This window comes from Carica papaya, chromosome 3 (genome assembly GCF_054855325.1).
Source record: "Carica papaya isolate Zhongbai chromosome 3, ASM5485532v1, whole genome shotgun sequence".
NCBI lineage: Eukaryota > Viridiplantae > Streptophyta > Magnoliopsida > Brassicales > Caricaceae > Carica > Carica papaya.
In genome coordinates, this window is record NC_142311.1 from 10944189 (window position 1) to 10971238 (window position 27050).

General features: G+C 35.9%; 4 protein-coding genes and 1 pseudogene across 9 annotated transcripts; 1 reads left to right on the plus strand and 4 right to left on the minus strand.

Annotated features, from left to right (window-relative positions):
* Positions 1–30: 30 nt before the first annotated feature.
* Positions 31–7853, minus strand: PHYC (phytochrome C). 3 transcript variants are annotated; one of them, XM_088215720.1, is made up of 6 exons: positions 7373–7853; positions 7059–7260; positions 4635–6826; positions 3219–4035; positions 1942–2238; positions 31–1213 (listed from the first exon to the last, which is right to left on the minus strand). In XM_088215720.1, exons 3-6 carry the CDS (start codon positions 6673–6675, stop codon positions 991–993), a joined length of 3378 nt encoding a protein of 1125 aa, XP_088071846.1. In that variant the 5' UTR covers positions 6676–6826; positions 7059–7260; positions 7373–7853; the 3' UTR covers positions 31–990. The 3 variants fall into 3 exon arrangements, with proteins under 3 accessions (XP_088071846.1, XP_088071847.1, XP_088071845.1); XM_088215721.1 differs by having other exon boundaries at positions 4635–7260; positions 7476–7853; XM_088215719.1 differs by having other exon boundaries at positions 4635–7260.
* A 3842-nt stretch (positions 7854–11695) lies between these two features.
* Positions 11696–12543, minus strand: LOC148266691 (uncharacterized; annotated as a pseudogene).
* Positions 12544–15501: 2958 nt separating this feature from the next.
* On the minus strand, positions 15502–17700 carry LOC110808688 (beta-1,2-N-acetylglucosaminyltransferase II). Its single transcript, XM_022034258.2, is given in 2 exon segments — positions 15502–15787; positions 15789–17700. Coding segments are annotated over 2 exon segments (1242 nt in total). The 5' UTR covers positions 16997–17700; the 3' UTR covers positions 15502–15753.
* Positions 17701–18516: 816 nt separating this feature from the next.
* Positions 18517–19270, plus strand: LOC110808667 (uncharacterized). Its single transcript, XM_022034235.2, has 3 exons — positions 18517–18719; positions 18803–18872; positions 18973–19270. The coding sequence occupies exons 1-3, from the start codon at positions 18581–18583 to the stop codon at positions 19115–19117; spliced, it is 354 nt and encodes a 117-aa protein (XP_021889927.1). The 5' UTR covers positions 18517–18580; the 3' UTR covers positions 19118–19270.
* Positions 19271–19701: 431 nt separating this feature from the next.
* On the minus strand, positions 19702–24297 carry LOC110808689 (SNF1-related protein kinase regulatory subunit beta-2-like). 4 transcript variants are annotated; one of them, XM_088215726.1, is made up of 5 exons: positions 24139–24297; positions 23719–23921; positions 22430–22611; positions 22177–22339; positions 19702–20265 (listed from the first exon to the last, which is right to left on the minus strand). In XM_088215726.1, the coding sequence occupies exons 1-5, from the start codon at positions 24140–24142 to the stop codon at positions 19939–19941; spliced, it is 879 nt and encodes a 292-aa protein (XP_088071852.1). In that variant the 5' UTR covers positions 24143–24297; the 3' UTR covers positions 19702–19938. The 4 variants fall into 4 exon arrangements, with proteins under 4 accessions (XP_088071852.1, XP_088071850.1, XP_088071853.1 ...); XM_088215724.1 differs by having other exon boundaries at positions 23719–23966; positions 24139–24214; XM_088215727.1 differs by having other exon boundaries at positions 22430–22542; positions 23719–23966; positions 24139–24211.
* Between the last annotated feature and the right edge of the window lie 2753 nt (positions 24298–27050).

Genomic DNA, 27050 nt, shown 5'->3' on the forward strand with positions numbered 1-27050 from the left:
TAATTAAATAATATAAAATGACCATAAAAATAAATTTAAAATCTAAAATATTATTTTCAGACAAGATAGTGAGAAGATGTGCACAAGCACAACTGTATTAATGGAGTCATACTACTTCAACATAATATGTTCAATCACTGACTGACTGGAGAACTGGATGGGATTTGTAGAAAATGATCTGACACCACGGTCAACCTTCAATTTCTACCTGGAAACCTTTACAGAAAACCTATCTTAAATTCATTAATATGCCAACAATAACAAGCTTGGTACAATTTCTCTTCTATGTAGATTGATGGGGATGAAGTGACAACGCTACACATTCCAGAAGAACTTCGTATAGAATTCCATTATGCGATCCTCCGGGTGTCACAGATTTCCATTTAAGTGCAGATCCACAACATCAGCATATATTTCCAGTGAAATATATTCAGATAAATTAATGCCCGAATTGTGACTTGATTCAACTTTCCAAACAGCATAATAACAGAACTCCGACCTAACATTTGATCAGAGATAACTTTCATATCTTCTTGGCGATGCAACTAATCCTGTAAGGTAAAAGCTTAAGGAATTAGCTATTCACCCAACAAAGAAAATGCGGCAGGGAAAGGAAACTCGTTGACAGCTGTAGTGAGGTCCACATTGAAACTATGTTTACTTTATTTCCACAAGCCTTCGATGCAAAACCAATCATACAAATTTCACATGTTTCAGGAATTCGAGAAAGATAGCTGTCTCACCAACTTGCAGTTCGTTTTACTCTTTCAGTAAAGCCTTCCACTCCATTTGACTCAGTGCCATTAGGCACTCACCTGCCTCACCAACTTAAGCAGTGCATCTCTAGTAAAGCCTTCACAATCCATTTGACTCAATGCCATTAGCCACTCACCACATTGCGTTGGAAGTGAGGTTACTCAACAAAGCTAGTTCATTGAAAAAGGCTGTCTGTGATTACTTTTTGCGACCCCCTCATCAAATTCGGTAAAACTAAGAGTTCTTATAGCAGTCAATCTGATCAATTAGTGGAAATTCTACGAGAATAATAAAGGTTGATCCTTCTGCCTCTCTAAGATACTGTACAGTTCCGCTCATGATCTTCACAAGCTTTTGGCTGATGTACAGGCCAAGACCTTCCCTTGATGTACCGGGGCTATGGTGGAACATCTCTTGAACCAAACTTTCAGGAATCCCGGGTGCTGGGTGAGAAATCCTACAACATTAAATATGCAGTTAGAATCACCAACACTGACTGCATCTATTGTTACCCTTTAGTCATTTGCGAATACATAGAAGGCAACAAATCAATACCACTTACTATTTTTAATGCACAGATTCTATAAACTGAGTAAGTTAAATTCAACTGTCCAAGAATCAATCCTGTTGCCTGGTGGATTGTAGTCTGAGATAAGAGAGCAACTTTCATATGTACGCTTAGATCTGTATTTACAAAAATTTCCCTTTTAAATCTTAATCTCATTAGAGAGTTACATAGAGTGCCACTTTGAATCTTCAAAATCAAACCAAAAACGAAAGAGCTTCTGGGTGTAAAAACAGTCATTATTCCTTTTTCTTTTTCTCCTCTACAAATGCCAGATTGATGGTGCCGTACGACTTTTTATTGTACATTTCAGAAAATATGAACACATTGCATATCGAACAATATTTATCTATAAATCTTGAAATCATGGTAGCATAATTCTGACTCATACAGGTGGTATATGCTTGACTATGTACATGAAAACATGACTCATCGAAATTCTAATATTATCTTCAAGCAATATATTTTATTTGAGATACAGAGCAAGCCAGAAAACTTCTTTTCATATTTGCTAAAAATAAGTTGCCTAATTTGGTAGGAGAGAACATGCAAGTAGAATGATAGAGTAAGCTTCTAAGAGCAAAAATCAAAGCTTATTAATATATTGAGACAATATTTACCTAAATTCAAGATGAACAAGTTGCATCTTTGTCCCTATACTTTGTTTTCGTGAAGTAACTTTAAATGTAACAGATAATCCCTGAAACGAAGGTGTGAAAAAGATTGTGTTGCTCAGAAAATCTGAAAGCACTTGCTGAAGCCTCAAGTTGTCTCCATATAATTGCATGGTTGTCACTTCAGCAGGTACATCACAAATTATCTCCACCTGACGCTCCTGGCTTAGTGTCATAACTTGTTTCATAACAACTTGCAGAGCATCCCCGATGTTAAACTCATTGGAGCTCAGTTTCATATAACTGCAAATGGGGCAAATAATCAGAATCCTTACTAATTTTCACAGGTCAAGATAAAGAAAATTAAGTCAGAAAACTCTACTAAATTGGAGGCTCATGCCTTAGAGAAGAGAGGGAGAGATCGCCAACTATGATGAGGCATAACGACAATTACACACAAAAGTAAGAAATAAAAACAAGTGTTATAGAAACTCAGAATCTTACAACTGAATCTAACAGAAAGACAATGAAAGAAATATCAGCTGCAGAAATGGCAGTTTGCAGTCCACAAATCAGCAATAGAGAGAAGACCATAGACAGGTCACAACAATAAACTATTCACTAATTATTATGTTGCATCATACACCATAACTAAATTCTTTTTACATTTATGTTCTACTATAATTTGATCTTCTAAACGAAAAGCATCTGCTCACATGCTTTGGTTCTACATGATTATGTTCAAGCTACTCTCAGTAAATTATAGACTCAATTGCAGTCTTGATCTGCTAAATACATCAACAATTCAGTTTTTTTTAAAGAAAAACAAAAATTCCTCCATAAATAATGATCATGAACCTTATAGGTTGAAACCTTTTATCATAAGAATAACCTTATTATTGTACATTTGTTTTTCCCTCGCACATGACAACATTGACTTGTAGTACGAATCCTCACTGCCCCGACGGAAAATAGGGGATTGGGTAGTGGGTGACCATCAGACCAAGGTCCTACTTCAACCATGCCTGATAACAAAAAGATTGTGACATCAATATGCAACATCCTAAGTCTAAAACTTTTCAGAGGCTTCTCTTCATTCTGAATTTCCTGTCACTGGCTTTTGCAGTTACATTAACTTGGCCCTCTAAAAAAGCAAGCTGAGTCATAAATGGGCAGCAGAGTAGATAGGGAGAAGAAACAAAATCTCCATCTGAACACCTTAGCAGAAACTAAACGACCGCACCACTTAAGTATAAGTAAATTATGAGGTTGAAATGCCATACCATTCTTCAATGCTCTCAACATCTGTATCATCAAGAATGTTGGTTAATTGTTCCCGACACAAAATGCTGGTCCTCAAAAGCTGCTTCTGCTCCTTGTTTAAATCAGAAGAACCCAATAGATCCTGCAAAAACCTAATTCCACATAGAGGTTTTCTAATTTCCCGGTGAATATATGACAACTTATTGAGACTGTTGTTTGCAGCCTGTTCTGAAATCCTCTGCACTTGCATGGCATATTTAAGTTCTGGACTAGGAACATACAAAAAGCACAAAACACCAGTGATCCTTCCCTCTGCATCAGTTCTTTTGTTTATGGACAGTAACGTCTCAACGTACTTAGATTGCCTATCAAAGAAACCAAATAACAGCTTATCCGCATCCAGTCCAGAAATCACGCTATTCACTAAAATTTTTAGTTTGGTTAAGGTATCATAATCCTTAACTTGACAACCAAGATTGTTAACTGTGAAAACTTCCCCAAGAAGCATCCTGCCACAGACTTCCTCCCTCTTCAGACCAGACAATTTTTGCATTGCATTGTTCCACTCTAAGCATTGGCCATGCTCATCAGTCATGAAAATAGGAGGAATTAATGGTGATGGACAATGCATAATTCCAACATAATCACCTTGAATACGGGTATACTTGTCCATAATCATTTTCTGCCCGGTAACATCTTGACCAACAAAGCAAACACCAACAACATTTTCCTTTATGTCTCGACTACAACATGCATTAAATACCAAAACTACATGACCATTCTCTTTTTGAGGACCAAATGTTCTGAGTTTGATTTCAATATTTTGTTTTTCCTTGCCTGCAAAAAATGTTACTTACATGTAAGAAAAGGTGGAATCCCATATAAAATCATAATAGTGCAAAGGGTACAATTATTGAAGATAAAAACCAAAGACAGTTCAGAGCAGGAAGTTGGAACAGTGGCACAAAGATCTTTTAACAACACAAGTAGATGACTGAACTAGACTTTGAAGTCAAATAGTAAGAGTGGACAAGAAGAAACTAGTAAACCAAACACATACACAACACTATAGCTGCTTAGACTCAAGTCCAGCTAGCAATGTTGCCTTGTAATCCTAAAAAGAGAAACTATTGCAGCAGATCATTGAATAAAAGATAGCACGTTGAAATTTTCGACAAACTACCAGCTACAAACTTTTCATAACCAGATAGTTTGTTTATTTTTTGAATTAATAAGCAGTGCTTGTGATTCCTCAGGTCTAATATAATGCAACTATAAATGATAGAGTTTCTCAATATGCCTAGATCAACATATAAAAACTGTCCACCAATCATCAGTACCCACTGACAAGTTGTTTATTACAGAGAAAGCACTTCTTTTAACACAATAAACTAATAAGCTGAAGTTTAAAAAAAAAAGGAGAGAAGCCATATCACCATGCAAGGCTGATAATAACACGCTTTTGGCCACATCGACTGAATCACCCTCCAAAAGGTCGATTAAAGGTGTACCTATTGCTTTCTCAATGGCCATACCAGTTAATTCAGCTGCTTTGGTGTTCCAACCATTTATGGTACCAGATGCATCAACAGCCAGGATTGGGACAGCAGCTGTCTCAATTAGGCGAACCATTTCATTTGTGATAGTATGCAATTCGTCTACCTTTTTAATCCTATCGTCAACAGTGGGAATATTCAGAAGCATTTTGGAATCATCCACAACCTCATCTTGCAAGGACCCTCTCAATATCAGTTGTAAGGAATGAATGGCATCCATTTCTGCATCTTCCCAAGGTAAGCTTCGGTGCTTAACAACCTCCAGAAAGGCCTTGAATGAGGATCTGGGATGCATCTTTCTCCTGTCGTCCTTGTCATCAGGATCATGTTTTGCACCGCCCCACTTTATCTCTTTTGCAGTGTGAGATCGGAACCAGAAAAGGAAATCTTTTGATGTGACCCTTGCAGCAGCCATTCCACAAACTGCATCGCCAAGAGCCAAAGCACCTGGATAGCCAGTCTCCACAAGGCTATCAGTGCTCAAGCCAGTACTGTGACTGTGGTATTCAATAAGCCATTGAGATATATCACTAATTTGAGCCTCTGCAGGCGTAACCCCAAGCAGCCAAGTTTTCTGTCTGTAGTAAAGTGCAGCTCCATCACACTTAACAAGGTCCATTACATTAGGCAATTGAGTTATAATACCCACTGGAGCATCTCGAAGAAGCATGTTACAGAGCACAGTTTGAGTTTCTAGAATATGCTTCTCCCTCATTTCAGCAGCCAACTCCACTTCTTTGTTGATCTGCGCACTAAATACTTGAATTAAGATTTCGCAAGCATATCTTAAAGGAAAAGAAACAAATCTAGGGCTTGTGTGGTGGCAAACCACTAAGCCCCACAATTTTCTTCCCTTCTGTTGATTGCTGTTCATCTGATCATCGTCTTCATTAATTGTTACTGACATCACAAGGGATGCAATTGAACCCATATTGGCCATATATTGTGCATGACAACTATGAGGAGATCTCAATATAGATCCACCAAGACTCAATGGCTTATCCAATCTCTTGTCTAGAATTATCTTCACTGGTGCGGCAGAACAATCACATATCATCCTTACCTTGTTTTTCATGAAGAGGAATCTGGAAGCTTGTGGTATATCAGTAGCTGGGTAATGCAAACCACAATATGGCTCCAAATCAGGTCTGCGGCATTCAGCAACAACTTCTCCATGCTCATCTTCATGAAATTTATACACCATCACTCGGTCATATCCAGTTAGCTTACTTACTTCCTTAACTAATGTATCGCATAAAAGTGATATATTCCCACTAGGCAAGGACTGCAACCTTGAAATGGCTTTAGCCGCAAGCTTATAAGATTGCAATGCCCCAGCAGCAGTCGCTGGCGCCTCAGCTGGATTCACTTGTTCTAATTCGATGACTAACCCCACATCAATTCTGTGCAAAATAGCATAAAAGGGCTTACCTGAGGTTTTACCGTGAACCAATACTGGATTGAGAAGATTAACTTCATCAAGGTTGGCTGCCCTCTGCAAGGCTGCAGCTCCTGGAGACCGAAATAGTGTTCTTACATCATTTCCAAAAGTCAGAGCTTCTTGCTGCTCCATACTTGGAACAGCATGTGGTGCCAATTCCAACATTTCTGGGGCATTTTCACTATAGGCAAGAACTGTGAAGTTTTGCTCATCAACTGCAATGATACAACCAAAGGGCTGAATTAACTTTCCTCTCTGCATCTTTTGGAGGTAAGTTGATAAAGTTGAAGAGGGAACATTGCTAGCCGAACTCAATAAGTTCATATCAGCCGAAGTTGAATAATCAAACAAACGTTCAGATTCTTCAAAATCTGAATGCAATTTGGCATCAATGCGAGTCTGTGCAACAACACGTGCATTTTGTTCTGATTTAGCAGAAGTGCTTCCAGAGCGGTTAGTTTCATTTGCAGACTTTGACATCTCTTGGGCTCCCTCTTGGATTTCTCCTCACCAGCTTCTTTAATCAAACTAACTCATATGAAACTTTACAAGCGAATGTCGGTAACCTAAATCCTCCAACATGGAATTACCAAATCTTCGCTCATAATAGAAGAAAGAAGAGTTTTCCCAACTAAACAAAATCAAATTAAAAAATCAATATCATATTACGTATTCTTTGTCCCCCAGAATCTCTTGGGGTGAAAATCACAGCCATTTCAGTAACACAAAAGCAACCCCCTTTCCACCTTTTATCTCGTGAAAACATGGAAAAGCAACAACGTTGAAAATTATCTTCATGATTCTATTCTCAAACAGAAAAAAGCCACCAATAAAATCACCAGAAATGGGTCCCCAAAAAATACCTAAAGATTCGGATCAGTCGTTCACTTTACAAAACTCTAAACCTCCAAAATCCAAATGAGTAAATCCTGCACACTCCACCAGAAGCCCAGTATGCAAAATCATCTAAACCACCGTGGATACAAAGCTCAGACATTCCCTCAACTTCTCTATCCGCAGAAATGAAACCCAATCCTCAAAATTCAGAAATTCACATTTATAGCTCTGCGCAGGAACACAGAATTATATATAAAGTCAAGGACACGGATATAAACAAATGAAAAGAAGAGAAAAACAGCTATAATACGACCATGAAAGTATGGGTCTGACGACTAACCATGAAAGCAGCAGGATATGGATCGACAACTCGTGATTCAAGAAGCTCAAGCACGAAACCAGTAATAATATAATAATAAACCTATAAAAACAGAAACTCTAACCTTCTATGTTACATAGGTTTTCGAGTGTATGTTTGAATGAACAATTGTGCTGTACATAACATACACTCACTAATCAGTATAGTATATTATACGATTTGGATAAGACGGAATTATCGGCTACTGTGTTTTTGCCAAATACCCTCGTACCGTACGACAAGCTTTCCTTTCTTATGGGGTATGAACGAACACTTCAGGGCCTGAAAAGTTGTATGCGTACATCTAAAGGGTGACGTAACGTGAGACGATCGAGGAGGAGAGAGAGTGATTTGAAGGGCATGTGTTGAGGAGAGGAGAGATATCAACTCACGTGCTCCCGTGAGCTCAATCGTGCTCTCTGGCAACCACAGGATCAGGATCCCACTAAAACCAGTATTATTTAAGTATGTGACAGGTGTGTATTTTCTCGTACTTGAACCGTTTAAAAATGTATATATCTACACTCATCCCATACCTGAGACGGGTAAATAATTGTTTTCTGTCTATGAAAAGTCCTGAAAACCAAGGAGTGAAAATTTGACCCCGTGTTTTTCAGGTTGGTCAAGTTCCAAGGTCCCTACTAAAATGATCGATGCCGCTCCAATGTGTTAGGAACAGAGAAGAAGAAGAAAATTTTTTGATATTGATTTTTTGATAATTTCATATTTTGTCAACACCAACCTCATGCTGTTTGTACAATAGCATGAAGAAAAAGACAAAAACAGTTATGATTAATAAACTAATTAATTATTAATCTTGATACTCCCTCTCAAGATGTAGAATACAAATTTATTGTACTCATTTTGTTCAGTAAATTGTCAAACTGCGTAGGATGAAGTACTTTTGTTATTAAATCCACAAGTTGATATGCATTATCTTCAAGTACCAATTTGAATTTTTTCTCGGACAAAATAACAGTCAAGTTCAATATGTTTTGTTCTCTCATGATACATTAGATTCGAAGCAATGTGTAGAGTCGTCTGATTATCACAGTAAAGCAATGAAGGACCTTGATGTTGTACCTTTAAATCTCGTAACAAATTCAGAATCAACACTATTTTACATTTAGTATTGGTCATGGAACGATACTCGGCTTCTGCAGATGATCGAGACACAACTTGCTATTTCTTTGATTTCCATGAAACTAATGAACATTCAAGAAAAACACAATAACCAGTCAAAGACATTCTAGTATCAGGACATGTGCCCCAATCAGCATCAGAAAAAGCCTTAATTTGGATGGTAGATGATGAAGGAACGAAGAGACCTTGTCCAGATGTTCTCTTGATGTACTGAAGAATCCGCAAGGCAACTTGTTAAGAACTGACTCAGTTTATTAACGAAATAGCTTATATCAAGACGAGTGATGGTTAAGTACAATAATTTTTCAATCAGTCGCCGATAACTAGTGATATCACGCAGAGGTTCTCCATCATCTTTGGATATCTTTTGATTTGGTTCCATGGGAGTAGATGAAGGCTTACAACCAAGGTACCCAGTTTCAGTTAATAGATCTAAAGTATATTTTCTTTGACATAAGGTGATGCTTGTGTCATTTCTTGTAATTTCAAGTCCAAGAAAATATCGGAGAGTTCCCAAATCTTTCATCTTAAATTTTTGTTTGAGTGCAACTTTGAGTTCATTGACGGCATGATTATCATTACATGCAATAACAATATCATCAACATATACCAACAATGCTAGAAAAATACTACCCTGATGCTTGACAAACAATGAGTGGTCATATTGTGACTGATGGAAACTTTCTTGAAGTAATACTTGTGAGAACTTGTGAAACCACTGTCGGGAAGCCTGTCTCAACCCATAGATTGACTTGTGTAGCCGGCAAACAAGTTGATGTGGAAAAATCTCCCCCTCTCGAGGAGAATATCCTGGAGGAATATTCATAAAAACTTCTCCTTGAAGGTTACCATGAAGGAAAACATTGGTGACGTCTAACTGAGTCAGACTACAACCATGAATAGCAGCTAGTGAAAGCAAAATTTTTACAGTAACTAATTTTGCAACTGGAGATAAAGTGTCAATGAAATCAATGCCAAATTGTTGTGTGTAGCCCTTAGCAACCAGACGGGCTTTGTGTCTCTCTATGGTCCCATCAGCTTGATATAAACCTACTTACAATCAACAGATTTTTTCCCAAGTGGAAGAGATACAACATACTAAGTATTATTGTTTTCCAAAGCACGTAACTCCACATTCATAGCTGTCCTCCAAACGTCAGACTGGACAGCCTCAGAGAAGGTGGTAGGCTCAGTGTGGGAGGAAAGAGCAAAAATAAAATTGTGATATTAAGGGGTAAGCTTTGTATAAGTAAGGAAGGAGGAAATGGGGTAAAGTGCATGTGTATCTGTATGGTAGCAGTGATAGTCGGACAAATAAGAAGGTGGTCGTGTGAGATGTAGAGGTCGAGGTGGTGGGATTTGGGAAGTGTCATGCGGTGAGTGGGAAGGTGAATCAGAAGAAACTGGTGAGTGTGTAGGTGTGTGGAGAGGAAGAGGTAAGACACAGTCATGAAAAAAGTCATTGTGAATAGGATTAGGTGACTAAGATGAAAGAAATGGAAAGATATGTTAATGAAAAATGACGTTTCGAGTGATGATGATTTGATTGCTCTCGATGTCGAGAAGTTTATATCCTTTGCAGCCCGAGGGGTAACCGAGGAAGACACAAGCTCTAGAACGAGGTGAAAATTTATGGCAATGACTATCGAAAGTGGAGAAATAGCATAGACAACCAAAGGTATATAAATGATCATAAGATGGTTTTTTATTAGTTAATAGTTCAAAAGGAGTTTTGTTAGATAACAAGGGAGAAGGTGTACGATTTATCAGGTAAACAGCGGTCAAGACGCAATCGTCCCAATAGACAATAGGGACATGGGACTGAAATAGTAAGGCACGTGCCACATTTAAAATATGTTGACGTTTACGCTCGACAAATGAGTTTTGTTGAGGAGTCTCAATACAGGAATGATAAGAAATAATGCCTTTGGACTTGAAAAATGCATGAAAACTCAATTCATGCGCATTATCAGATCTCACAGATTTAATGGAAATTTGATATTGGGTAAGGATGAGAGTATAAAAGTTACGAAAAATAGTAAGAACATCCGACTTTTGACGAAGAAGATACACCCAGGTAGTGCGAGTGCAATCATCAACAATGGTAAGAAAGTATTTGTATCCCTCAATAGTAGATGTAGAAAAAGGACCCCAAATATCAATGTGTATTAAATCAAATGGACGAACAAATAATTTATTGTGAGAAACAAAAGACAATTTACATTGTTTAGCCAAATGACAAATTTTGCAATGAGATATATTCGAAATCTGTAAACCTTTATTAATGTACTGAAGTTTGACATAGGAAGGATGACCCATTCTAAAGTGTTATAGGCTACTTTTAGAATTAGCGGAAACAACATTAATAGTGGAAAAATGAAAATGCCTAGTAATTAAGTAGTAGAGGTTACCAATGCGTCTACCCTTCCCAATCAACAAGTCCCGAGTGTGGTCCTGGATGACACAAAAATGAAAAGAAAAATTGTGGGTGGTGGTCAACATACTGACACTGACAAGATTAAAAGAAAAGTGAGGGACAAATTAGACATCATGTAGGGTTAGGGTGTTAGTGAGGAATACATTTCCAAATTGAGTGACTAGCACTGAACTACCATTTGGTAAAGTAAATGGGATGGGTTCAACATGCTTAAGGTTGGTGAAGAAGGTGGGTGTGCAACATATGTGATGTGTGGCTCCAGAGTCAATAATCCAGCATTTAGAGGTAAGTGTGTGTGTGAAATTGGAAAGGCAGAAGGTGATTGGTGATATACTTGCTGCGTGAAGGTCAGAAATAGTGTTGTTGGTGGGAGGAGAGAAGCTGTCCGGCGAGGTGGTAGAGTACGGTTGGTGGAGCCGTGCGCTTAGGTGGGCAATAATATCCTGAATTTGCGACGTGCTCAGAGAATCGACCGAGGTAGCGGAATCAGGCACTGACAAGCAGGTAGTGGTGGAGGCAAAGCTCTACACTTGTCGCACAGGAGGGTGCGTGCCCGAGGAATAAGGAGAAGAGATGTGTCCTGGAGGATCCGGTTCGTGGGCCGAGACCCGGTTGGCAAAAGAAAGAACGGACCTGGACCCAGACCCAAATGAATTAAATGATTTAGTGCCAGGAGCAAGCCTGGATTGAGTTGAAACATTGCGGGCTTGGGCTTGGGCTTGGGCTTATCCTTCATTAAAAATAGCTTGGTTGGGCTTGGGCTTGAAACCCGGTGGATATCCATGTAACCGGTAACACCTATCCACAGTGTGGCCCATGAGCCCACAGTGTGAACAAGTGGGTCGTCTTCGACCTTGAGCTAGGCAACAGAAGAAGCAGAACCCATAGCCGCCTCTATGCACGCGTAGAAGCCGATCGCACGGTGTCGTTCTTCTTGCACCACCAGCTAGAAAACCTTCAAAATGGATGGCGAAGATTCCATCATCAAGATTTGAGCCCTAACAGCAGCGTAGGAAGGATTCAAACCCATCAAAAATATCATCACAAACTCCTGCTCTTGATAATCATTCCAAGCCTTCATGTTTCCACAATGACAGGTTGGAGCTGGTTGGTAAGTTTTGAGCTCGTCCCAAATAGTTTTCATCCACGTATAATAGGCGTTGATGCTGAGTGATCCTTGAATAAGGCCATTCATGTTCTACTTCAGCTGGTAGATGCGTGGAGCATTGCTTTGTTGATAACGGAGCCTCAAATATGTCCAGATGGATTGTGCATTCTCATGGTATAATAAATTATCAGCTATTTCCTTTGTTACAGCATTCAACAACCAAGAAGTTACCATGCTATTACATCGTGACCAAGCTCCGGCAGTGGAATCGGTACTGTTCGGTTGGTCGTAAGTTCCATCTATGAAATCCAATTTGTTTTTGGCGTTCAAGGCTATTCTGATCGCTCTCTCTCATGTGTTATAGTTGTTGCCATTGAGAAGGTTGGACACCAAGACCAATCCAGGGTGGTTGGCACTGTGAAGGAAGAAGGGGTTTTGTGAATCATCTGATGGCTCTCTAGCCATTGAGGATTAAAATTTGAAGCTCAATCATTGAGCTAAAAATTGTTTGATTAAAAAAACAAGCTCTGATACCATCTTAGGAACAAAGAAGAAGAAGAAAATTTTCTGATATTGATTTTCTGATAATTTCATATTTTGGCAACACCAACCTTATACTGCTTGTACAACAGCATAAAGAAAAAGACAAAAATAGTTATGACTAATAAACTAATTAATCAGCCTAATATCAACTAATCAATGATTAATCTTGATACAATGCCATCATATATGGGTAATTACAAAATCTAGACAGATGGCCATCAAAAGAACAAAAACACCTGCCCCATTTGCGGCATATAATGCATTACAAAAATAAAAGCAAAAAACTCCAGAAGACCAAAAAAAAACCAAGAGATGTAATGCATAACAGGCAGCTGCAGACTGAAAAAGAAATGTAAAAAACCAAAAAAAAAAAAAAAAAACGAAGTGCTTTAGAGTAGATCGACAATCCACCACAATAAGCAATTCAAGGCCAAGCAGAATAAGCAGCAAACTGATGCAGCAAAATCCCATCAGGAACTACTGCTCGGAGAACAGACTGAATGCCTCTCAAAAAATGGAACGAAGTTGTCAGCAAGCACGCGGTTGTAAAAAAAAAGCTGAGGAGAAGTTGCTGGGGCCCCAAGCTACCCCTGCTTCGAACGTTCAAAGGTTATATATATTTCATATAACTATTTAAAAAAAAATCATAAATTGATCAATTTTTAGCGTTTAAAAATCACAGAGATTAGTACTAGAAAATCATAGTAGAAATTTGAAAGATAAAGCTTTTAAACGTTGTAAGGAATTTATCTTTTTGGTTGTAGACAATTTATCATGTGACAAATGACCAATAAGTTCAAGCCCCCACCCACATGCGTGGAGGAGGAGGAGAAAGGATTGATGGCTCAGCAACCAAACTTCATGATCCATGGAAGACAGTCACACGTGTGGTTTAACAGGGGGCAGTCGTTGCAGAAACAGGGTCGGGTCATTGTTGGTTGTTACCACATCAGACACCGCCAGATTGATCCAACAGCATATTTTTCAAACGAAATTGATAATTCCTACTTAAATCATTTTAAAAAAATCAGTTGGGTTTTTTCGATTTTTAGTTTTTGAAAATTAAAAAATTCAAATTATGAATAAAAATTAATCCACATGTAAAAACTGAAACTGAAATCAAAGAGAAGCCCTTTTACTGCAGCTTTTGCTTGTAATTTTTACATTTTAAAAATAATTTTGTAATGAAACCGATAAAATTCAAAATACTTTTTGACAGAAATTAAAATTAAAATATAATTTTGATGCGTTTAAAGTAAAAAATTATAATGTATAAAGTCATCTTCCTGCAATGAAACCGCAACACAATTGAAATGATAATCTCAGAGAACCATCCATGGATATCAGGACTGGATATTATACTTTCCGGATGTCTCAGAGTTTCACATCTTTTGCCTCCAAATTCTCATCCAACTCATGATAACTGACAAGGGAAAAACCAGCATTAAAACCTTCTCCAATTCTACTTTTCTTTTATGTATTACAAACTAAGCAAATTTCTGCAATTTCCAGAACAGATTCTACAAGGATCTGGTCATTCATCTTTTGAGGATACAAGTGTATTCAGCTTCCCGTTGGGACCATATATCCTTCAAAGCATACAACAGTAGGTAAAACCCATCACTTGAAGCTGCAACTTTGCAGCTTTTTTATGCAGAAGAAAGAGGCCAAAAGATCTCATGCTTGGCCAACCATATTTCTCCAACGCAAGACCATAGCAATGATAGAGTTCACCTGCTGGTACCCGGTTACCTTTGCTCGACAAGATTAATTTTCTCTCATGTATAGTCCTTCTTCAGCAATGCTTATTCATGAACATGTGACACAAACTACATTCTCCATAAAGCATCAATTGGGTTCTACCAGCCTGGTCAAGTTAGCTCCATTATATTTATCAGTATTGTTTAAACAAGTCGACTAGAAAAGCTACAAGTTAACATCATCAAGACCCAATTCATACCCCCTAAATGGTCATCTGCAGAAATGCATCACAGGATAAGATTACGTAGATGCCTTTTCTTCCCCTATTTTTATAAAATGTACACTTCATTGACCAAATGAAAATTTATTCCCCATGATAAATGTTATTAGTACAAGACCAAACTAGATTCGGACCGGCAATTTGATATTTTAAAAAAGGTTCATCCATTGATTGTAAATGCAATACCTATTTTGCTATTACCATCAATAGTTTCTTCCAGTTACGCGCACATTAACTCCTAGATACTTGCACCTATTATCACTAAGAGCATCACTCCCTGCTGTAAATGTGATACCTAACACGTAATACCATTAAGAGTTTCCTCCGCTACCATAGCATTATTCATGACATGTAAAGTTCCTATATCTGCACGCCTATTACTATTAGGATTTGTTTTCCCTGTTTTCACACACTTAGTTTTATTTAACTACAAATGTCAATATATGGATCTTTTAAACTCCTACAGGTGGTATGGTCATGTGTCTTACTAACCATGATATAGTATTGTATGTTTATTGAAATCATGAATATATTTGCAACAAATACTGCTAACGTTTACGTAGGCCTTATATTGAGTGTAATAAGCAAAGTATAGAAAAACTTCAAAGCATAAGGACTCTCATGATTGGAATGCAATAAAATGCCCAGCTCTCTAGATAAATTAACCAAAGAACTCAATTTTCCAAGCAAGGGCCTACAATCAACAGAAAAATATATAAGCCAAATTCTATGTCAAAGCAATAGCCAAGAATAACCAACAAGAAATCAAGCCAACTTATTCTGAGAATTCTGCAGCAATCAAAAATCAACACCAAATAATAATCTAAGATTGTCCACAAATGAAAAATTGAGTCTTCTGCTCCTTCAAAATATGATAAAGATCGTTGTGAACATTAACATCACAAGAAAATCTACTTTTCATCTTATTACCTTAAAGTGGAAACAGAAAATATGGAGATTTGTAAGATGGCACTGGCACATAACAGCTGCCGATGCTCTCTAAAAATTAGAAAGAACATAAAAAAATCAAAAAATAAAGAAAATAATGAATATTCAGGTATCACCAGCTCCAGCAGTGAAAGAAAATGCCAGAGAACTGAAATCTTAAGGCAGATAAAAAAGTTTCTACAAGTGATACATCCGAGAAAAAGTCAAGCACAAGTGATGATCTCTGTCGTCCCCCCAGCCTCCCCAGCCCTTGAAGCCAGCTTTATACCCTGACTTACGTTGATCGATGTGTACTTCCCATTTTTCATTGATGTTGGCAACTTTATCCATTTCTTCCATTGCAGTATCCAAAACACCGTTAGCAATACAAGCACCTTTCTTCCGTTGGCTGTGATGCAAACCACACTTACCAAAATGAACTGCACTAGTCCTAGGCCCCCGTATCGTATACACAGGACTTCCAAATGAAGGATAAACAGTTGCCCACATAGTTATGTCCCAATTATACTCGTCAAAGAAACAAAAGTCTCTCGCTTTCTTATGTATTTTTCTCCAAATACTCCGGTTAAAGGAATAACCCACATTTCCCATTCTCTCAGCAATCAGACTTTCCCATCCTTCTCCTCTTGAATTCACATCACAAGGTGCTAAATTCACAGCATAGCATTCAGGGCATTTCTGAGGCTTCAGTGCCGTAAGTATCTGTAAATTGCGATAGGCATTGGGGAAGATGAAGTGATCTTCCTCTATGAAGAGAATATGTCCTTTGTGCCCCTTGGTTTCCTCCAAACCATCCCACACTGTGTTCATCATCCACCACCAATGATGCTTCAACGAAACTATCTTTGGGGACCGATGATTTCCATACTGATCAGGGTTTCCTTGACAGTGTTTCATTGATGCATCATCCTTATCTTTACAATCATCGGGTGATACCCCTGGAAAACTATCCTGGAAGACATGAGGTGAGTAGGGGGAAAAAATCTGTTTGACCCGGCAAAACTTGATACCTTCCACTATCTTATTCATATTTTCGAAGTATCCATCATGACTAACGATCAATAGAGTTTCGCTTATCCCCACTACATTGGCCAAGCTCTGAACAACCACTTGAAGATACTGCGGCCGATTATGTACATATAAAACAATAACAATATGATCTTTCCCTAAATGCGGATACGAATCAATGTTTCTTGGTGGTAAAAGGTTTCTCCTTTCCAACTGAATTGACAATTCATTCTGCTTAGGAAGGCTAAGTTGTGAGAAATTGAAGCTTATTTCCAAATCTTCATCTACTTCATTCCCAGGAGTAGTAAACCTTACTTTTGGATTTATTCGAAGTGGATATATCAATAATAGAACCCCAGAAAAGGTAACTAGAAATACAGATATGAAACGCCGCATGGCTGAATCTTTCAAGCGCGATTTCTTGTAAAGGCTAGCCATTGAACAGGCAAGAACAAAACATCAAACACCTTTCAGGTCATTGACTGTCAACAGCACCTGATGCGTTCGTTCTCCAATGAACAAAAGGACAAACTTGATTTCAAGCATATTCAGGTATCAAAAAGCTGCACGTGCACCAAGCTATTCAAGCACCCATTTGAGAAGCAAAGGGTCAGTGTCACAAATCTCAAAACAAAAGTCTTAACCGCTTCATTGCCAGCATTAAGCATCCAAAGCATGTTGTATCCACACCAACAGCAATGTGCAAAGACCCGAGCTCTCTATAGCTGCAACTATAAACAATGAGAAAACAACTCAGGGTTTAGCGGCGAAAAATAGCAGAACCCGCCAGGGTCTTAGACTCGTAAGTTGAAAGCGTTGAAGAAAGAGACAGGTGAGAGAAAGCAGTTTCACGTGGAAGCATTATTTGAGGAATCTGGGTTCAATAGAGTAGAGTAACAGAAACGCTGGTGTAAAAGTAAAAGGAATTGAAGTTGAACGTATTGTGGCGGGGGGTATAAAGTTACGAACTTTGAAAGAGAAGGAAATAAAATGAATGAGCTGAATAAGAAGTGTAACAGTGGCATCGCATGTCAGCCATGCGCATGAAGAAAACGTGGGTCGACCCGCTTCCCCTTGGGCTTCTTTCGTTTGGGGGTTTTTTTTCCTTAAATTTTGAGGAAATTATTTTTTAATATATTTTTAAAAATACTTAATAGTTTAAGTCATTATAAAAAAATAATATTTAATTATTAGAAACCAAAATAATGAATATCTAACTTAAATTAATTTAATTAACTTCCAACTAACAGTCTAAATTAAAAATCTCAATTTATTATAAAAATTATATATATATATAACATTGTGTTAAAAGAATATCCAATTTAAATCTGTGGTGAAAATGTAAAAATAAAATTAGAAATTATAAAGTATCATTAAATTGAAAAGAAATACTATTAATTCATATGTAATAAATAATTTATTTTCGCATTAGTTTATTTTTATATTCAATAAAATACATCTCATAAATTCTTAATTATGTTAACATGACAAAAATACATATTTATTATGTTTAAAAATTAACATTTAATTTTTATTTTTATTTTTTGAAAAAAAGATATTATTACAAAACTACAAATTCAAATCAAAATCTCAAAAATAGATTATGCCCTCAAGACATCCTTTTATGGATATTCTCAATAAACCCTAAGATAGCAAGCCTGTGAGTACAGTTGCTAATACACAAAAATATTAATTTAATTTTTATCGATATCTATGACTTAAGTTTTTGTCATTAGACCCAAAATATCAATTTTTAAAAAAGAAAAATAGAGTTTTTATTTTAAAATTAAAGAAATCAAAATCATAATGGAGCCAAATTCCTGTATTTCTGAAAATTTTTTCTAATACCACATATATCATAAGTGGGAAAGAGATGGGCCAGCAGGGCACGCAAAGATTTTGAGTGATACATGTTGATTCAGATAAGGTCTGGAAGCAGCACTGCAGAATATCAGTACAACCACATCCATATATAATTCACCCAACACACACCTCATACCAAAATCAAATCCACTCATAATAATGGCAGCCCAGCTGGCTTTCTCTTCTTCTTTGATCCCCACCAAAGTTTCTACCTTTCTCAACTCATCATCGTCTCTGCTTCTCACCCAGACCTCACCCAAGACCAGACTTCGCCAGTCCAGAACTCAAGCAAAATTGGGTAAGCCATTTTATTGTATTCTAACATTTTGCTTCAACTTTTGTTTGGAAAGTTGGCTAAGATGGGGCTTGAGGTTATTTTAGGAGGAGGAGATGGAGGGATTAATCCCAAAGGGAGGAAGAAGTTCATTACAAGAGAAGAAGAACCAGAACAGTAACCATTTTTTGCTACTAAAACTGGTTCATAAAAGCTAGCCATTCAAAATTTTATAGGTCTTTACTGATCTGTAAAATGGGTTTTTGCAAATTTGCAGGTATTGGCAAACTGCAGGGGAAAGGGAAGGAGAGAACCCTATGAAGACTCCTCTCCCTTATATCATCATTTTTGGTATGTCAACACCTTTCGTGATCTTGGCCATTGCTTTTGCTAATGGCTGGATTAAAGTTCCTGTCCGGTGAAGGTGTCAAGGCAGGAACTGGATTGAACACATTTGAGTTTTGGTTTTCAGTTCAGTTAATAAGAAAAGTTCTTCAGTTCAGCCATCCGAACTCTCACATGTAAGCATACATCTTTGCTGACACATTGGGTAATTTTAATGTTCGACTTATCAAGATCTCTCTCATCTAAACTCAAAAATTATACCATCGTAGAAATTGTCTGTAACTGTAGATCAATGAGTTTCAGTAGTAGTTTTAACTAGACTGCAACACCCTACATATATTTCAGTGAATACCGTACTATTGCAGAGTCGGAAAGCAGTGTCTAAATGTTTACAGCAAGTATAAACTGACGTAATTGATGAATTAGGAGTCATGCCAAACTCATTGCTCGCAGGAATATACTTTACAGGATCTCAGTTTGTAAAAACAGATCAAGCATAAAATGGCGGAAATTAAAGTATCATAAAGCATACCTTTATGAAATTGTTGCAGGCGTATACTTGTCAGACTTGCTTGAAGACATATCCAAAATTCAAGTGACGATATCTATAGCACAGGCTGCACAATGGTCTTTCATACCAACTCATGAACAAAGGGCCATCTTAACTATACCTTTTCTTTTTGTTCATTATAAAGATTAAATCACAATTCACATAAAGCTCACGACCACCGCAAGCAAAAATACCCAGATCTAAGATGATTAGCATTTGTACAATGGACTATGTTTCCTACACTATTTTCTTTTCTTCTCTTTTCCTATACCTACCAATCTAGTAACCATAACAGTTTCCTTTAATAATCTCATGTAAATGAGCTGCAAAGGAATATACATTAACTCTTCACCCCCTAGAGGGCCTGTATAGCACTACAGTCACAAACTTTCGGTGAAAGCGAGATGTTGTCCCAATTGCCTCAGGCTCCCCATCACTAGAGTCTTGCTTGTAAAAATGCTCCAACATTGTGTGATGAGGCCTTGGCAGTGTAAGAGGTTGGGCAACATCAGACGGTGGTCCATTTAGCAACACCGTATCAATTTGTGGAGGCACCTCAGGCGGATGCTTATCAAAATCAAATGCATCATCCAAGGATATGTTGTCATAGCTGGATAGTGGAGAATCAGGAGTCTCGAACTCAGCCAGGGTTTCAGGGGCTTCCTGGACACATTCCTGTGATGCACATTATTTGTGAGTTCAGCTGTACTTGATTATTAAAAAAATCTCTAATGCTAATCTGATAATATTATTCCAGCAAAGTCATTATCAAGAACATGCTAATATCATGCGCATGGCCAGATCAGGTACGCTTAAGCAAGCTAAGACATATATGGAAAGGTCATCATGTTATTATAATCTACCCTAAATTTTACATCCATAGCTAGAAATAGAAGAAGATAAACAGTTGCACTAAAGCAGCTCAAACATACATGGGAAGTAGTCACATCAGTAACATACTCTCGGTGAATAAGACTCCCAACACAGGATCAAAAGATTGACTTGATTATATGATGTTCAAAAGAAAGAAAAATGTTTGTAGTTTAACAACATCTGGAAGTGCCTATGTCCTATTCGCTTATTTTGATTGCTTCCAATATTCTGTCCTCCCCCAGAAATTGAAATGAGAATGATCTTTAATTGTTGTGGTTTCTCTAGGACCCTGCAACAGCTTTTCCAACATTATTTTGGATTGAACCATTCAATGACATTGTCTCTTATTGCTCATCCAAGGAAAAAGAGAACTATAATATTTAGTACCAGGAATGAACTGATCTACAGCTCATGGAGGGAAAAGTTGAGCAGAATGCCAAGCCATTTTCAAAACAGAAAAGATGATTTTCTGCTCATGGCAGGAAATAGGTAGAGTAGTTTAGAGGAAAGACAAAACATTAAACATTCAGACATTAACCTCATTCTCTCGAGTGATCCAACTGGATCTTCATTTTGGAAAGGAAATAAAAATAACATATATATCGATCTCAAGGCATGGAAACACAATATTAATAAACATAAAACTGACAGGTAAGTAATCAGTATTTCCTTTCTTGCAACGTAACGCATGAAATGCAAAGTAGATTAGTAAAAAGATGAGAAAGTATCAAAAAAGTAATAGATCTACATTGATAAACTCACTAATCTGGGAATGTAATAGGACATGAATTGGTCACAGCAAACAAAAAAAGACATGAATGGGTGAAGCCCTCCTATTTTCTCATAATTACCAAAGAAATAGGCGTTTAATGCTGATAGCCTGATACTATCCTAACAGCAACTTAAAAATACATTTGAAAAGGCAAAAAGTAAGGAGGCAGTGAGACCTAATACAATGGCTTGGTACGCGAAAATTTTTTTGCATATAACCTGCTTTTAGTCTATCTGCAAGCACACAATTCGGTGCTAAAACAACAAACTAGGATGGTCAATGGAAAAGAAACTCCAATATGATGAAGTTAGAGACCAGTCACCAGGAATGCCATCAATCAAGCACTAACCCACATTGAGTAACAAAGCAATGTGTTAATATTCCCCAAATAAAGCTTTTAGCCATCGATATAACGGTTAAAAAGAGATACATGCATGGGGAACGGTCAGCAAGCTATTTTTCGTTACAGCATGGAAAAGACAAGATTTTCAGGTGTTAGTCACCATAAAAACATAACAATTAAGCAAGAAGAGCCCAGAGAAATTTCCAGAACTTCTAGCATTCATTTTTAGATTTGACTGAAGTGACTTGTATGGAGCCACCAATAAAAATATACAAATCTGATTATTGGATATATTCACATGTTAGCTAGAATAATTGAACTCAAACAACGTATACATCCAGTTATGCTGTATAAATTTCAAATGGAGATAAATTAACACCCAGACAAGATTATAATACCTTCTGTGCTCCCTTTTCCAGAATACCACTTGGTGCTTAACAAAAGTAAAAGCAGAGCAGAAAAGAAAGAAAAAAGCAAGAAATTATAGCAGACAACTTCCTTGAGGGAAAGTAGGTGAATGATGGCACGAGAGAGAAAAGAAAGATGAACAATTAAATAGTTTCATGATAAAAGAATAACAGGAAATAATTTCAATTACCTCCACATCCAAGATGTTGTAAGCATTTCCTGAAACATCATATTCCCAAGGTGAATCAGGAGAATACCTCATCTGCTCATCAACAAAATACTGGTAGCGGTAAACACCTGGTAGAAGCACCTTCACAATCATAAAATCCTTGCCTACCTTCTGCATAGGCTCTCTGAAGGAAAGCAACAGAATTTTCTGATATTAGATAAGAGCATATACTCCTATTTGAGCTCAAAAACAAAGAAAAAACAAAGTTTAATACATGGTTGCCCAATTGTTCCATGATCCAGATATAGCCACTTGCTTTCCACCATGACTCCATGTTATCATTGTTGGTTTCTGTGCTTCACTAAGCACATTCTGATATCCTGCAGTCTGCACAAAAGCTTGCTGTTGAAAGTCCATTATTTCCCCTGGTCTTGTTAAGGAAGACATGGGGACCTGCTAGATATGTAAGTAATGATTTCAGCATTCCCAATAAACTTCCAAATTCTAATGTGTTTTTATGAATACCAAATTCTGAGAAAAAACAGAAAACCCTTACAAGGAAGCATTTTAACGGTCGAATGAAAGTAAAAATCTCCCTTGTTTGCTACTGCCACACTTAATAAAGTTGCTAACGCTCATTTTTGGACCAATAGCCCACATCTAGAGATCATCTTCGTGATGTGCATCCGTACATATACACGTGTATAAAGATATGCATGCAAGTGCATAGAATAAATTTGAATCCTTTTGTTGTCAATGCACCATTTTTTCATTATGAATGCTCTTTGAAAAAAGGAAACTGAAAAACAGAAAAGAATGGGGAAAAGAAGGGAAGATTTTAGCCTAAGGCCTTTAGCTTTACCTTATAGATATTCTAACACTTAAGGCATTTTAATATCATTATCAGAGATATTACAGATACTAGAAGTACATTTATTGAAAATAAAGGCATAAAATTGGGGAAAATATTAATAGAAGAACAAACACAGAACAAGATATACAGAAAATCAACTAACAGTATATACATATCCAATTATGAAGAGAACAAATCCAGCACAGGCATGCATTGATATTAATACCCAGAAAGGCATAGCAAAAGACATTTTCCTTCTATGAGCAATACAATCTCCATTTTTTGCTGCAAAATTTTAAAAGTAAGATAGATTGCACTCAAAAAGCCTGATAAAACATAAGTTCAAATCAATGATGATTCAAATGAGCTCGATAACTAACCCCAAACAATTTTCCCAAAGAAAATTGAATTGATGAAGGAGCAACTTATTCAAATTGATATCTCAAAGATACAGCAAATATCAAAGAGAAACCACACTGTCGATAAGACAAAATTAAGAAAACTGTCTATCATGCTTAATTTGACAGATGCTTTCTGGAGTTGCCATGCGATGTATAAAAACACTTCTCCTCCAAATTCTGTTCCTCCATAATAAGCATTCAGGAAAGCATTTCAAAAATGAAATCAACCCAGAGAAAAGAATAAACGAACCAATTCCACATTACACAGAGATTGAAGCAGAAAGAAATGAAGGAAAAATGTCAACTTGCCTGCGGAGTAAATATCAGAACAGGCTGATAAGCCACGATTGGGTTAAGAGAATGGGAGTGAACCATGGGGTCTGGATATGCACCATGCGCATGTTGGATAACGTGAGGCTCTTCATGGGTGTACTCCATGGATTCTTCGTATTCGTCATCCTCCACTCCTGAAGAACCTTCTCCATCTTTTCTTCCAGCAGCATTGCCCATTACTGAAAATTGAACAAACACCCATTTACGATCTTCAACTAGAATAGCTAAAATCATCGTTAGATATCAGAAAACCATCACGAAACCAGGCTCGTAATCTGAGAAAAAGGCAGGATAAAAACGAGATACGAGAGTAAAGACAGAAGCAGAAGAAGGAAGAAGAGGAGGAGAGTGAAGTAAAACTAAAAGGATTATGGAGAGGTTTTTTCGGGGACATACCCATTACTGTAAGTAAACTGCCGCAATCAGAGGAAAGCGAGGTAGTGGTGATTAAGTGAACCAAACTGGAAGAGAAGAAGACCTTTTATTTTATTTTATTTATTTTAGCAGCTTTTATATTATTTGAAGTGCTCGTCTTTTTCATCCCTGCTATGATTGGTTGTATAATGGAAAAGTTCAATTTGTCCTCCCGGTGCGCTTTTTTTTTTTAATTTTATTGAACGAAATTTAGAAAATGAAAAATAAAAAATAATTATTTAAGCTCCAACGAGTTTGGAATCCAGTGTTGTTGTTAGGGTTCTCATGGATCCGAGTGGATTCAAATTTTGGGCTGGGTCGGGTTTCCCCTTGGGGATCCGAGTCAACAGTCCACAAGAATTTCTTCAGATGTTTTTGTCTGTGGACTTCAAATCTAACGTACGACATCGGAAATTGGTCGGAGGCTAGGGGATCAAATTACCTGTAATTAATAATTAAACATTGAATTCACTCCTTAATCTCAATTAAATATCAATAATGATATTTAGTCTTTTAACTCAAAAGAAAATCAGATTTATTAGATATAGATATGTAAATTGAATTGGAAAGAGAATCTATAATTGGTACAAATTCAATAGAATGAAAATCAATCCACATAAATTACAATAAATTTCTACCAAATATATTTAGATTATGTAATTAACACTTACCCATTAATGTGAGGATGTAAAATCAGGTTATGAGATGTGTATTTCATGTGTTCTCATTAGATTATTATATTGTACCTACTTTTATTATGAACTAATATTATTACTAACCTGTATATATCATATAATTAATGAAATATATAAAAATTTTAAATTAAAAGCTAAACTGATAATTTAATGAATTAAATTGGTCAAACAAAATCTTTAATTAAAGAATTATATTTGGAAATAGAGGTTAGCATTTCAATAAAATATAAATATTTTACAAAACAAAATATTGATGACCTACTTGAAGTCAAAATCCTAATTATACAAAGGCCATTAATATCATATATTGAGTTATTTTCAATTAAAAATTGGTGCTATAATTTTTTTAATTAAAAATAAAAAAATATTATGAGAAACAATTAGTATTCTACAAAGCAAACTCAAACGATATTGTAGAAATTCATATGAAGCTGAATATAAAGATCAGTAAGAACTTTATATAAGGTATAGTTGTTCATCAAAATATAATGAATCTAACAAGTCAACAGATCAACATAACTATTGCTCTCACGATGAACATTAATTAATCCAAACGAAATATGTCTCTAATATATTTATCAACTTTATAATAATTAGAGTTATATGGGGTTGGTGGTAGGAGGAGATTTGGCATGAATCAAGTCCATCTCAAATAACGAGATAATTGTGATTGTGTCTTTTTAATTTATCATAATGGAAATTTTTTCGTTGAAAAGATAATATATATTTGTAAATTACGAGTATTAGAGTTTTATTTATGTCGTTATCAATATATTATGAGATTAATTATCTCAAACAAATCTAGCAAGTTGGTAAGTAAGTAACTAAAAATAAGTTTTTTTTTTTTTTTAAAAAAAGAATATTTTGGTTGGTATATTTGTATTTTTTTTTTAATTTATGAAGTAGACATAAATAATTTATTTGAAGAATAATTATAAATTGAAAATGGATTTTTTTTTTAAAAAAGGAAAATTTTTAATAATTTCTAAAAATATTATTTTGGTTAAACTATAAAAGACAAAGTTCGATTAATTTACGTGGATTATAAGCTAAGAAAAAGTGAAAGTTTTTATTTGGAATTTAAAAATCAGCTACTTATAAAAATCTATTTTATTAAATTGGTACTTGTGCTGTAAGCTAATATTTTATATGTTATTTAGTAAAATTAAGTGTAAAAAGTATTTTTAGTATAAACGTAGTGCTGTAGTTGATAAATTATGTTATAAAATTGAATAATAAAGAATTATATAATGACAGAAATTAATTGTTATAATATTATAATAATTTAAGTTAGTTTAAAATATTAATATTTATTTATTTTTATCAGCAGAAATAAAATTAAAGCTTAAGTCAAACAGACATTAAATAAATTATAAGTAACCTGATTCTTTTTTTAAGAAGAAGGAAAATCAAACACCCTTTTTTATATATTTCTTAAAAAGAGTAAAATTCGAAATAAAAAAATAAAAAAATGAAAGCAAATAAGGATATATTAATTAAAAGATGATATTATTATTTTAAAATTTTATGTATCTATATATAAATTAAACTCAAAGAATTAGAATACGATCTACTCATACATATATAATATACTTATTTTGCATGATAAATTTTAATTTGTAACATGTTTCCGGAAGAAACTGCATACTCAAAATATTTATATATTCAGATTCAGATTAAATCACAACGAATGTTCAAAATTAAATTACTATAAACCAAAATATTATAATATTTTTATTAATATTGTAATTAAATAAATAACTAGATCGGACCAATAATAAAATACTTACTCTAGTTGGATCCGGTCTGTTGGTGAACATGAGAATGTTAAAAGTTGAAGAAATTAGAAAAAGGAAAAAAGTATACATATTATATATATGTATATATTCACTGTTTATGGCGTTCGCACTCTTTTGGGGAACTTCTATTTGACTCCGAAAAGAAGAATGTTTAGAGAAGAAGAGTGATAATTTTGATACCAGTATATATATATATACAGATATATTATACCTGCGTGTGCGTGTGTGTGTATGTATATATATATATATATATATGAACTTTAGAAAGTAAAGCTTTTTCAACAATAGGAAAGAGGGTTTTCTTAAAAGTTGGATGTGCTAATTAATTAAGCTTGCTTTATTAAATTAACAATCTCTTTGATTTATGAAGCTCGTTTCAAAAAGTTATTTTTACTGAATT